The 14,254-nt window shown below is 42.3% G+C and overlaps 1 protein-coding gene across 2 annotated transcripts in view; it reads right to left on the reverse strand.

Moving 5' to 3' along the window:
- The window catches only part of LOC142398041 (complexin-1-like), a 70,907-nt gene extending 60,330 nt beyond the window's left edge, over nucleotides 1-10,577 (reverse strand). The window contains exons 1-2 of one of the 2 annotated variants that reach the window (XM_075481998.1): nucleotides 10,308-10,577; nucleotides 9,337-9,454 (exon numbers count right to left, since the gene is read on the reverse strand). In XM_075481998.1, coding sequence (XP_075338113.1) covers nucleotides 9,337-9,367 — 31 coding nt within the window. In that variant the 5' untranslated portion in view covers nucleotides 9,368-9,454; nucleotides 10,308-10,577. Of the gene's footprint in view, nucleotides 1-9,336; nucleotides 9,455-9,773; nucleotides 9,965-10,307 lie in introns of those variants that run through there. The other variant, XM_075481999.1, reaches the window with a different exon arrangement.
- Nucleotides 10,578-14,254: the final 3,677 nt, after the last annotated feature.

The following is a 14,254-nucleotide window of genomic DNA, read 5'->3' on the forward strand; positions in this document are numbered from 1 at the left end:
GGCCTGAAGCTGATTTCCCTTAAGCTCTAAACTCTGTAAACTTTAGCAACATTTGAAACATTTTCAGGTGAGAAAGTAGTCGTTTAGATCCCCAACGTGTTGAAAACCTGACAAAATACCGGCTGTTTACAATTTTGTTCCTACGAATTCGGCGCTACTAAAGCTAGCCGCAGTGAGCAACGCACTTCCTGTTATTTTCACAAAATAAAATACCCGTTGCCTTTTATCATAGGGAAAGCCATTACCATACAATTGGTGCTTTTGTTTTGAAAACAGGAAGTGAACCTACCCTCGTTGTAGCTAGCTTGAAACTGCCGTTTTGACAGGAAATGACGATCGGCTACGTCACGTTACGTTGCATCTTGGGTAGTTTGAGTATGAGTAGTAACCTCATGATGCATACCCAACATTTCGGAGAATCTAGTGTGCTACCGGGAACTTAAAAAAGTTTAAGTTAGCAGGAGTAGTAGGAGTAGTAGGAGAAGTATGCGGTTTCGAACACAGCCTGAGTGTTTAAGCTGATCTGAGGCTTTCTGGGAGTTTGTTCCAGACATGTGGAGCATAGAAGCTGAATGCAGCTCCTCCATGTCTGGTTCTGACTCTGGGAACTGATAGAAGACCGGATCCAGATGACCTGAGGGGTCTGGAAGGTTCATACTGGGTCAGGAGGTCACTGATGCATTCTGGTCCTGGACCATTCAGAGCTTTGTCCATCCTGGCCTCTCAACTCTCTGTCTAACTCTATCCATCTCTAACACACACACACATCCACAGCCTCCCCTGTGGCTGCCTGATGGAAGTTTCCTCGCCTCGCCCTTTAGATTTACTGTAATAGTCGAAGGAGTGAAGCAGAAAAGAAAAGGGACAGGAGCTAAATTGAAGAATAGAAGAGCCAAGAGGGTTTAGAAAGAGTGATGCAGTGAAAAGGGAGCGTGGGGAGGGAGGGAGTGGAGTGAGAAGGAAGTGAGAGGTGGCAACACAGGGTGAGAAAAAAACAGCAGAGATGAGTCAATGAGGAGGGTAAAAGGGATAAAGAAGTGTTGGGAGGTGAAAGTAATCAGGAGAGAGACGTGAGGTCGTCCGGGACAGAAAACGTTTCCCTTTAAACTGAGAGTGCAGCTTTACAACCTCTGGTGTCAGCTGCTGATGATGTAAAACCATGTTTAGAAGATCAATTTGTCACTTTTCATCTCCTCCTCTACCCACTCCCGACTGGAGGAGGCCGGAGGAGGAGTTCCAGCTCGATGGGAACAGAGGGGAGAGCCTGAGATCGCTGCCTGCTATCGACCAGCATTTCTGATGATGTCATCTCTAATAAATCCCCCCTTCTCCTCCGCCACGGTTTCCTGTTACTGTAACAAGAGCTTTCACGTGCACACAAACACACACTTTTTCCTCCAAATGCCACTGATGAGCTATTTAAAAAGTTCAGTGATGTTCTGAAATCTCTAAATACGTTTGATTTGATCCTCAACATATAAAACAACAGCAGCTGATCCCAAACCTGGAGACTGATTCTTCCCTTTAAGATGTCTCCACGTTGCTCACAGACAGCGCTGACTTCAACACAGATCCAGTAGTCAGGTTTAATCAGCATTTTGATTCACATTTAGAAGATGTGAATAACAGAAGGTGAACGTTAAAAATCTGCCAAGATACACCAAAGAGGAACATGATGGGTAATAATGGAGAGAACTTAAATCACCCGAATGCAGGTAATCTTTTAGGCACAGAATAATAGTTGAGCTTAGCTCATAGCTTCGTCTTTTTACTTTAAATTAAACATCTACTGTAGGAATGTCCCACAAGTATAATTTTTTGAAATAATTATACTTCTAGGAGTAGTTTTAAATCTCTATACTTTTTACTCTTACTTGAGTAGATGTGTGCAGCAGAAACTGTCCTCTTACTCCGCTACATTAGGCTACAATGAGCTGGTTACTTTTCTTCTTACCTCTTTGGTATTCTACGCCTCATTATTTTTATCCTCATTTTAATGTTTTATTCTGACAGAGAGAGAGACTTCCGCCAAAGGCTCTACCACCTGACTGTGTTCCACCAATCAGACGCAGCCGTGCAGTCTGGTCACGTGACCATACTCGATCTCAGCGGCGGGACGGGTTAGCTTTAGCATTAGCAGTCGTAGCAAACAAACAAAGAAACAGATGAAAAGTGTCAGAACCAACGGTGGGAAATGAAGACGCAGACGAGGCCTCATACTGAAAGCATGCTTACTTTACAAAGAGTGAGAAACAGCAGCTACATTATGTGTCTTCTGTGTCAACCAAAACAAACGCACATTTCAGCAGAAACTCAACATCTAACTTGAGGAAACATGTAGCGCTAAGTTTCCTAAACTCATTTTTTTTTCCCCATGGATAGGTGAATGTTTGTTTTTTAGGTTACATATGGGTTACATATGTTTTAAACATTTCCTAAGTCTCTTTGATTTTTTATTGAAGTTCTTGAATTTACCTGGATTATTTTAATTTAAGCTATTTTGTAATTAATTAATTTATTTTATCAGTTGGATGAACTCTAATTTGCCTAAAGATGATTATTTAGTATTTTTGTCTGTCTGATTGAATGCTTGTGTTAACAAATAAATCAGACGTTACTCAACAGTTACTCAGTACTTGAGTAGTTTTTTCACCAAGCACTTTTTTACTCTTACTCAAGTAATTATTTGGATGACTACTTTTTACTTTTACTTGAGTCATATTATTCTGAAGTAACAGTACTTTTACTTTAGTACACTTTTTGGCTGCTCTACCCACCTCTGCTGACATGATACATTCTGAAAACTTCAGGGTCACAGGGACAGATGAGTGCTCTCCTGGTGCATACTGAGGTGACCTTGCTTGTCACTGTATAAAACAGACAGAATACATTGCAGAGCCCAGACAGGAGCAGATGGAGTGTGAGTATCTGCTCAGAGTGCACAGAGAGAAAGAAGCGATAACAGCCCACAGCTAATCCACCACACACTGAAAACCCATCACTCCTTAAAAAGGAAATAAAAAAATCTTGCTCCCCAAGATGGAAAGAAATACTCTGGAAAGGTTAAGACCTTGGCACAAGCTGCATGCTTTTTCCTCATGTGTGAAATTTCCTTTACGCACACTTCAATGGCTTCGACTCATCATTATTGACAGGAAGCTTTCAGCAGTCTGGCAGCGGGCACCTGCAGCTCCTCGGACACCCACTGAAATACCCGGCATACGTTTAAAAAAGTATGAAGCTGCACATATAGCAGAGAGACTGGCAGCCATAAGACAAAATAACAGCGTGTTTACAAAGGTTAGCACAGAAAAACATATTCTAACTAACTACGATGAGCTTTAATTAAGTCGTGCCTTCAATGCAAAGATGCAGCCTGAAGGGATTCACAGACCAAACGGCACCAACAATAGTCTCAACCATGTTACAGGTTTTCTGATTCTTTTTCAATCCAAGTATGAAGGTAAAGATCCCTGAACATAATCTAAGTCCCTGATTTTAATTAACTGCGGTGATATATATATATATTTCATATTAAATGCGGCTCATCTCTCTGCGCTGCAGGACTGAGAGGTTCAGGAGGTCCTTTGTTCCCACAGCCATAAGGCTTTATAACAGTGACTGCTGAGTTCTTCTCAAATTGATTTTTTTTTTTTAATTTATTTCGTCATTTATTATTATTATTATTAGTTATAAGTAGTATTTTTATTAGAATTGGTATTATTATTGTTGTTGTTAATATACAATCATTGTAAATATTAATATATTTTTTGAGCTACTTCACTAATTTGAATTCCCCCCATTGGGGGATGAATAAAGTATTTTTCTATTCTATTTCTATTCTAAATGAGGATCTCATCAAATTTGTACCTTTTGTTGAGTGATCATTCAAAACGTCAGGGATTACATCAGTGATTTCCTGGAGTGCCGATAGCCTGTAAAGCATCACAGGAAGTAAGTTTCTAATAATGTTTTCAGGCTTCTGGCTCTTTGAATCGGGTGACATCTTGTGTCGCCAAATTGAATTCTGAATCCTTTCAGTCATTTGATTGTGTAGCTACAACATTTCAAGCTGGAACAAATACAAATGTCAGGCTCGCCCGCCAATATTTATAGATCAAATCTGTGTGGATCCCAGGCCCGGAGTGGCTAATCGGGAGGACCGGGACAAGTCCCGGTGGGCCGGTGTGATGTTGGGGCTGCAAAGGGCCGGTGTTCAGTCATGCTAGTGGGTTGATTACGTGCGCTGCTACCGCTGTCCCTGCAGACGCACCCTGACGTAACACGTCACTTCACCCTGTCAGTGGTGTTTGAAAGATGGAAAGTAGAACGAGCAAAGGATGGAAGAATCAAAAAGAAGGAAAGCTCTGGAAACAGACGCAGCTAAATATAGAAAAATGGGCAACTTTTTGACAAGTCGAGCTCGCGGTTTGTAACGTAAAATGAGGACGATGAAACGGGTAATATGTTGAACTCTGCCTGCAAACCACCGTTCAAGTTCATTAATTATCAAGTCAATGAATAACACAACGTTATATAATTTAATAGCGAGTTAACTCGTTAATTATTTATCGCCGACAAATATTTTAGCGCGCATTAACGCAGGTTTTATCATTTATTTTATTATTGTAAAAGTCTGCTGCTCACAGGCTTTTATTTTGTAAAAGTCTGTTGCTCACAGGCTTTTATTTTGTAAAAGTCTGTTGCTCACAGGCTTTTATTCTGTAAAAGTCTGTTGCTCACAGGCTTTTATTTTGTAAAAGTCTGTTGCTCACAGGCTTTTATTCTGTAAAAGTCTGTTGCTCACAGGCTTTTATTTTGTAAAAGTCTGTTGCTGTCTGCTGTGGAACAGGAAAAGAAAGTAATCGGCGGATCCACCAAACATGGAGAAGGGTACGGAACTTTTACTCGGCCATTTTCATTTTAAAGTTCTTCCAGACGGCGGAGTCGACAGAACCAAAGTCATCTGTAAACTCTGCCAAGTTGAATTGTCTTCTCAGCGTAGTAGTTCCAGTCTAAAATATCACTTAAAGGCAAAACACACAACTGATAGCAGCAAGTCATTCAAGGAAACAGACAGTGGAGCGAGGCTTCTACATAAAAACTACAGAAAGATGCTGATGTTAAAAGTGTGTTTGCACAACAAATGTTATGGCACTTTCATTCATATGGCAGCACATTTAAAATAAAACTAAATGCTAAAAGCTATACACTACTTTTGAATTCATTTTTGGATTCTGCGTACAAATGCGATTAATCTCGATTAATCAGGGAAATCATGTGATTAATTAGATTAAAAATTTGAATCGTTGCCCAGCCCTAAATTTAAATAATAGTATGATGCGACGCCATATAACTGGGAAACTTTGTCTTGTAGCCCCTCAGAGTCAGAAGATGCAGCACCAATTATTATTATTAATTAATTGAATTCCAATTGGCTTGAATTGGACTTACTATCTAAGTGCCTTGAGATGACATTTGTTGTATTTGGCGCTATATAAATAAAAATGAATTGAATTGAATTGAACCAAGCACCAACCATGAGCCCACAAGTCCAGAGTGGGCAGGTAGGATTACTCATTGATTGAATGTTATTAGAATTAATATAATGAAAAGTGTGGTGTAGACCTGCTCTATATGAAAAGGGACCTGAGATGCTCGATGGTTCAGAGCTACATCAATGAAACTGACCTGAATTGATCAGAAGGCTTAGTAAAAAAGGGGAGATTTTTGCTGAGAATTATGACCATTTTTTTAATATTTTAGAAAAATACTCTAAATCACAAGGCTTTACAGAACAGTGCGCTATTGTAGACTTAACATTGTAAGGTTATAATTACATGATTTCACAAACAGGTCGTGATCTAAAGTGGGCCGTTCTGAGGCATAAAACTCCAGGGCTGGAAATGAGTCCCACTCCGGCCCTGGTGGATCCTGCCTCACAAGCCCAAACATTCAAGATTATCTTAACTGAAGTTCATAAAAGTTTGTCTCTGCCTGGAAATGTAGTCAAAACTGCTTCAGCGTCAGCAAGGTAAATGATGTAAAGGGTAAATGACTCGTAGTAAATGGGTTAACGCGTTAATAATCACTGGTGCATTCAGAAAAATGTCCTACTTTGCAGCATATACCATTCCATCTCAGTCATTCTGGAGAGATGTCTACAGACCCGACTGTGCCATAGATGAGAGCACTTCCAATCAATGCATTCATTCAGAAAGCCCTCACCGAGCAGGCAGAGCCGTCGTGTTTTATGAAAATGTGGAAAAATAAAGAAGCCGACACCGTTGCAGCAGTGTTGTCATATAACTGAGCCACTGAGAGACACCTGCACAGCTGACAAAATGACAAACTTTTCACCAAACATCACCAACATCCCCCCCGACTGCTGCATCAAGCGTCCCTAATAAGCTGGAGAGTGTAAATCAATGTCGCATTCAGTAGCTTTTTAACGAAAGGGATGTGAAACGTTTTGTCATAGGCCGGAGAACATGCACTCAAATGTGTCTTTTTGCAAACATGTGCTGAGATTGAACTCTGGCCACCGCTTTCCATGACCTAATTGGGCTTGACGATAGCACAACACCCTTTCAGGAGGGTGTTACTGCGCAGAAAAGCAACAACTGATCACAGTTTGCAGCTTTTCCTGGTCAAACTTGACCCATTGTTATAGTAGGAGTGCAGTTGCAGCCAGAAGATTCCTCCCAAAAACAACTCTAAGGCTGTGTTCCAAACCGCATACTACATACTTGCAAACTGCATACTTCCATTCTGCATACTCATCGATCAGACAGTATGCAGAGCATTTACCCACAATGCATTTCGCTCCTGCCCGAGCTGAAATCAGCCAGCCTGAAGCTGATTTCGCTTAAGCTCTAAACTCTGTAAACTTTAGCAACATTTGAAACATTTTCAGGCGAGAAAGTAGTCGTTTAGATCCCCAACGTGTTGAAAACCTGACAAAATACCGGCTGTTTACCATTTTGTTCCCACGAATTCGGCGCTACTAAAGCTAGCCGCAATGAGCAACGCACTTCCGGTTATTTTCACCAAATAAAATACCCGTTGCCTTTTATCATAGGGAAAGCCATTACGATACAATTGGTACTTTTGTTTTGAAAACAGGAAGTGAACCTACCCTCGTTGTAGCTAGCTTGAAACTGCCGTTTTGACAGGAAATGACGATCGGCGACGTCACGTTACGTTGCATCTTGGGTAGTTTGAGTATGAGTAGTAACCTCATGATGCATACCCAACATTTAGGAGAATCTAGTATGCATCCAGGAACTTCTGCTTACTCAAACTCGCTTACTAACTCAAAAAGTTAGTATGAGTAGTAGGAGAAGTATGCGGTTTCGAACACAGCCTAGGGGTCATTTGTTTGTGCAACCAATGGTGACCCACAATTCAAATAATATGCAATAGGTTGTGAGAGGAACTGCATTTTGGAGTATAGAGAACGCAACTTAAGGCTGATTTATGGTCGTCTCCATGGACGTCACGAGATTGGGTCGTCTAACCTAGCGACGCCTACTGATCGGGATGTGAACTGCCTTGGGTATCCGACATCCCAACGGAGAACTTCGAAAGGTTTAAAGCCTCTGCGTGACCACGGAGTCGGATTGGCGGATTGGCGGATAGCGACGGAGAAGCATACCGAGGCCTTTAGTCCTACACATTATTTTTTACCCTTACCAGTCATCCAATGTCCATACCAGTGAGGTCATGGGAGCCCATCCCAGCCACCAACATGTGAGGGACAGTCCATCATCCAAATGAGACGAATAACCAAGTGCACTCACACACTAATTAAACTGACTTGTTCTTGGAGAATTCATGTTTCCAGGGGGAAGAACATGCAAACTCCACACAGAAAGGCCCAGCTGAGATTTAGCTTAGCTCCAGGATTCACGTCTTTACTTCCGTCAGACTTTGGGGTTTTGCTCGATGCTTCACTTAATCTAGACAACGATGACCTCGTGATCTTGTGAAACGGATTCTCATGGATTGGTTTTAGATTCACAGCATGAGATTTTGTCCAGAAACTGAATAGAGTTTTTCCTTTCTAATGCTAACATGATATATTTAAAGTTCAGGAGAAAGTAGCAGTTTTGTGCTTTAAATGAGCAAAAGTGAAGTCTGAGCCACCTGCGGACCCCTCAAAGAGTAAAGCTTTACTATTCAAAAGGCCAGTGGGGCACTACCTCAAGTTTCTTGTGTCAAAGTGACATCAGCCTGTGGCTTCAATCATGCAACAGTTGCTTTTGGTTTAGATTGAAAGGCAACATCAAAAACACTGTGAGACATATGGAGTCTTACGTAAACACAGTTTTCTGATCAAATAACGGCAGTTTCCATCCTTTCATCTTTGGCTTTTCTCCAAGGTTTTCATTTTAAAGAACCGTCTCAGCTGGAAAATGGTGACGTCACGTGTTTCCCTTCACCAATCACGGCAGCTTAATATGACAGCCAGCGTTGGGTTTACTGACAGCTTTGAATTTGCCTCTAATTGCTGACTGTTCATTGCAGGGTTAACCGATTTAAAATCAGGTCTTCAGGAAGGTTTTCATATTTATTCTGCAGATAAGAAATACATTTTAAAGCATTCTGGATTTGCTCTTTGCTCTAAAAAAACAATTCCTTTGAGGGTCCACAAACTGGAACTCCTTTGTGGAAACCACTTAATTTCTTTCACCTTTGACTACACCATCCGTAGAGTCACACACCAGAACCGGTTCATATTCCTTCCAAATCTATTAATTTGCGATGATAAGCTCATCTCCGGGGAGACACCGCGGCACAAGCAATTAGAAAACCATTCACATGTCAGAATGTCGGAATGAAATTATTGAAGATTAGATTCCGTCTTGATTATCTCTCCCCCTTCAGGTGGAACATGTGTACTCAGCAAGTCCAGATAAGAGTCGCTACGGCGTCCAGTCACAGAAGAGGCGCCCGCGCGCCGGGTGATGGTGACACTGCGCCGCGGTGAGGACCCGTTTAAACACTCTCCGACAGTGAGACGCCCTTTGGCCCCACTGGGTTCGTCAACGCTACAATTTACTAGCCTTCCACAGCAGGTTGTACTTTGTGTGCCCCCGGGGGATAATGCGCGTGCAGCCACCCAGCAGCAAACGCGGAGAAAAACGCCAAAAAGCACCAAAAAGAGCACACAAGACAAAACGAGACGGATAAATTGAGTTCAGCGACTGGAATTGTGCAGAAAGACATGGACATTTTCAGAGATGAGTCTAAAAATGTAACATATTTGGAGAAAAATAAAACCCCAGAACAGGCGGTGACTCCGTCTACAATGTTTTAAAGATTTGAACTTACCTCCCAACGCTTGTTTCATAACGAAATTCATGATGATGGCTTTTAATTCCCTGCCTTCTTTGTCCGATCGATGTTACATTCAAGGGATGAGGAAAAGTAGAATCCTTCGTTGCCAGATCTGGAGGGGAAAAGGACAAAAAAAAAACACCCAACAATGAGGTCACTATATATACACGCTTTGTTGAAAACTTTCTCCCTATTCTATCCCTTAAACTGAAATATTCAGCGCAGTTTCTTAAACGACAACACGGAGCTCCAATAAAAATCTTGCCCGGACGCAATTATTCACATGTGGGATGTAGAAAATGTGTTTGCGCTTACAGCGCACGCTTCATTGTTGCGCCAACTGAAGGACACCAAGGTCAGAGGTTCAAAAACAACAACAAACGCAACACAGCCCCAAACATCCCAAAACTACCAACCGAATCAGCAACTACCTGTCTTGGTTCCCAGTTTTTTTTATATATATATATTTCCGAAGAGCGTGGTGTGCAGCGTCAGGTAGGGACCGGGGTGCGTTAATAGCCCCAACACCTCTGAGCTTTGCCTGGAGCCGGGCGAGTTTTAACAGAGTTCACGGTGAAAGTCTCCAGTCTGTTGTCATGCATGAGCACTAAACCACCCGTGTGTATATCTCCTGATCATGTGGTAAAACTTTCCATCCTCCATTGGAGGGACATTGGACACACAGCCATCCCACTCCGGCATAAAAAAAAAGCTGCTGGCACTGCACGGGAAATGCCGCCTGCGTGCATGTGTGCCGCTGTAGATAAACACTGAATGTGCCGAAAATGTGTTTTCAGACTCAGTGTTTGCTCATATGCAAGCAACGAGACTCACATGGTGTTACAGCACAGATACACATGCACTTCCTCCTATGAGCGGAGGATGATTTCAGCACCACCGCGACTGGATAGCTCCACAAACCCGCTTTAATTGCGTTGAAGCGCGAGCGTCAAGCATCGATTTACCTCCGTCCGGCGACTGGCTGAATTCCTCCTCACACACTCCCAGCAAAACAGGGATCAGAGAGCAGAGCGTCAGCTGTAGCACCTTCCAGATCCAAGTTATCCTGCAGCGGGCGGCGAGCAGCAGTAGCACGGGCTAATAACTGCTCATTCTTTGCGTCTCCAGCTCCAGGGGGCTCGGAAAAGGACGTCCTTGGTGCTTCCTGCTGCTTCCCGCTTCGTCTTCCTGCACACACACACTCACTCACACACAAGTAGAGAGAGAGAGAGAGAGAGAGAGAGAGAGAGAGAGAGAGAGGAGGAGGAGGAGGAGGAGGAGGAGGAGGAGAAGGAGTGATGGGGTGGTGGTTTGCGAAGGGTGAAGCAGCTGCCTTTAACAATGTGATGGAAAGGGGCGGTCGAATCACATGGAGGGACGGGGGGGGGACGTCCCACTAACGTCCTCCTGATGGAGAGAGATCAATTATTCAACCCTCACGGTGCCTGGCTGCTCCATCCGACAGTCCGCCCTCCATCTCTGCAACAGGAGGAGGGATTCGGCTCGGAGGAAACCCTGAAACGGTGGAGCAGAATGCGGCGGGAGAGCGTGCTGAGGCTGGATGTCTCTCCGTTCATCGTTGATTGAGGTGCCGCACATTTAGTTTGCATCCAGGTGGAGCCGTTTGAAAAAAAAACATAATGTTGGGTGTATTCAGTGTTAAAACAGGGAGTTCCACTCTGTCTGCCATAGTAATAATTTACTCTGATTCCACTGTTCTTACTAATCAAGCTGAATTACCCATTGTGCAATATTACTCTGGACAACAGGACTCATCAGTGGTGTGCACAGTCTCTGGAAGGAACATGATGCTGGAGTCAACCAGATCCACAGTGGTGTGGTGGTTAGCACTGTTGCCTCACAGCAAGATGGTTTCTGGTTAAAAATGGCAAAGTTCTACCTGTGCATGTGTTGGTTCTCTCCAGCTTCCTCCCATCGTCCAAAAACATGCATGTTAGGTTTATTGGTGATTTTAAACTGAGCATAGGAGCGAGTGCACATGGTTGTTTGTCTCAGTGTGGCACTGTGACTTTCACCCAATGGATGCCGGGATAGGTTCCAGCCCCTTTTGGACCCTGAATTGGATTAAGCAGATAAAGAAAAAGCATGGATGGATATAGAAATGTTCTAAAATCTGACATATAGCCCGCCCTGGGTGATTGTTTTTCCTTATCTAAAGTAAAAGCTCTTCATGAGTAACACATTGGAAGGATGCCATATCAAGTTTTTAATAAAAACAAACAAAGTGTTCATGCATGGGCAGCTAAATTTCCAAGAAAACCCAAAAACAACAGGGCTGAACAGAGTCTCCAGCTGAGAAAAGGGTCAAATCAGGCCAAAAACTGACAGGACCAGCTCCTGCCTCCTTATTTTCCGCTCCAAAAGTACCTTGAAACACCAATCCTGCTGTACCTCTTGTAAGATGACCTGGTGTGCGTCTCCAAGCACACTTGAGGTTTGAAGGAAATCCAAATCCCATTTGCACTTAGCTGTACTGAAAAAGTAAAGAGAAAAGACATAAATACACACTGCTCACGCTTTTGGTCACTTTTAATGCTCCTGCTATGCCTCTGATGGGCATTTTGTTTATGCAGCCTAAGGTGCCCCGTTTCATTTGCACTGAGAGCTCATTTACTGCATCGTGGGTTCACAGGAACAGTTTCTAAATGCAAATGCAAAACTTTTATTGAGCTGAATTTAGCTTGCCAGCTAAAAAAAACACATTCTCATATTGGGATTTGTCATACAGGGAAGTTTAACCTTGGCTTATCTGGTCTATGACACAAAATATTACAGTATCAAACATTTATTCCAGTAGATGAAGTTTTGTGTAAATGTATGTGAAGCTTTGACACGAAATGTTCGTGTCTTTTACCCTCTCAGCCGTTGCTCATTTAGCAACCCATTCAGCATTCACAGATGTTCTTTGGTTTGCATGATTTGTATGTAAAAGCTCGCCAACTTCAGGCCCTTCACTATCTCGTTGTATAGCAGGGACTTGACATTTTTTCCTGGAATAAGGCTGCTTGTAGAGGATTTTAATCCCCACTTTTGTTTTATCTCACTTGCTCACTTCATTTGAGGAATCTCGGTAACAAAAAGGTTGAGCAAGCTGCCAGACTCAGGTAATTAGGAGTCCTCAGTTTCCTTTCCAGGGCATTTTCCACAAATACTGTGGCTCACACGATGATGAGAAAGTCACATAAATCCCTCCAGTCTTTACTCTGTTTTGTGTGTATGTGTACGTATGTGAAGCTTGACTTTAAATAGCTGAGATAAAAAGAAATAACTGCCAGTATAGAAATGTTTTACAAGCAAAGGGTGAAGCAGAGAGTATGAGGCTTTTTCTCAGGTTAAAACAGCACATAGCATGATTTTTTACTGAGATAAAGCCATTTTCTGCAGATAGAAGTAATACTGAGGCAGAGAGGAGAGAGTAAGCTGGGCTGGTAGCTTTGTGTTGCATATGATGAGAAATCTACAAGTCAAATTTAGGTTTTAATAAGGCAACATTTTCCACTTAAACGGTCGGGAGATGCATTAGCTGTAAAGTGTTGCTTCATCCGGAGAAACAATTTGATTCACCAAAGATGAATATTTGCTTTCCTTCATCTCTTTAGCTTTGTTTTACATAAAGCATCAAAAGTATAGGAGCATTTACTGAACGGCTGCTTCAACATATCCAGGGTATCTTTTGGTGATCGGACTTAGCAGAACTGACTAAATGGTACCCCAGCACGGGTTTTCTGACTCTGGATAGCTGCAGATTAATGAAAAAGCAGGTGGAGTTGGCATCAGATGAACAATCACAATTCTTTTTCTCACTGAAAAAAATATTCAACATAGACGGTGCAGTTCAAACATCAATTCAAGCAGACTAAATAAATACGACTGTGTGAATGCATTCGTTAAAGGGATATTTCGCCTCTTTTGACATGAAGCTGTGTGACATCACATATCAGCAACATCATTTCTGAACATCTTCTTACCCCCTGCTGCGTCCTGTGAGCAGAGTTCCAGCCTCGTTTTGGTGTTGATGAAGGTAGTCCGGCTAGTTGGCTGGGGTTTAAAAAGTAAAGCGTTTTGCTTCTCAAAACAATATGCGTTCAACAGAGTAATACATTTGCATCACAAAATGGTTCTCCAGGAAAAAGTCAGACCTCACAATCGCTTGGCGCTATTTTCTCTCCCTTCGTATCACGCAGTGATACAAAGGGAGAGAAAGAAGCACTTTAAAGTGCTTTATAAATAAAGAAGTAGTAGTACTGAAAGTCCTTCAATTTCAAAATGACCTCTCTTTTTTATTTAGTAGAAGACTGCTGAGTGGAGCTTTAGTACAACACTGTTGTTCTGTCAGGTTCTTCTTTTGCTTTGTTTATTTTTTCCATCAAATACAGGCTCTTTTATCACCTAAACACAGTTCCTTGCACGTTATTTTAAATGCAGAACATGTAACATGTAGCTTCAAGGACATAAAATACAGAAGATATCTTTGGTAAACAGGTGAATTAACATTTTCTCTATTTACTGTATGTAGGACAATTTTAAAATTTGGGAACAGGGTGAAACTGCTGGCGTTATTCTGCAGCTGGTCCAATAATTTCCATTAGGTAACCTCTCAGGGTGCCCACTGGCCAAATCATAGGTTATTTGAGTCCAACCACCACCCTAATATGCTCCACACCACACCACCCTCTGAGGTGACAATGGATAATGGATAAAGATCAAACTCTTTAGGGTTAGGGTTAGGGTTACTGTTGTAGCAGTCTGACACAGCGAAGGGGAAATGTATTGATCACTTGTATTGGCTGGTTATGATGCTGTAAATATGCATTGAAATTGCGGCAGACTTTAGACTGAAAACACCCTCTGATGTTCATGGTCACCCTGCAAGTTAAAGTGTTAAGTCAAA

The sequence above is a fragment of the Odontesthes bonariensis genome, chromosome 13 (assembly GCF_027942865.1).
Source record: "Odontesthes bonariensis isolate fOdoBon6 chromosome 13, fOdoBon6.hap1, whole genome shotgun sequence".
NCBI classification, from domain to species: domain Eukaryota; kingdom Metazoa; phylum Chordata; class Actinopteri; order Atheriniformes; family Atherinopsidae; genus Odontesthes; species Odontesthes bonariensis.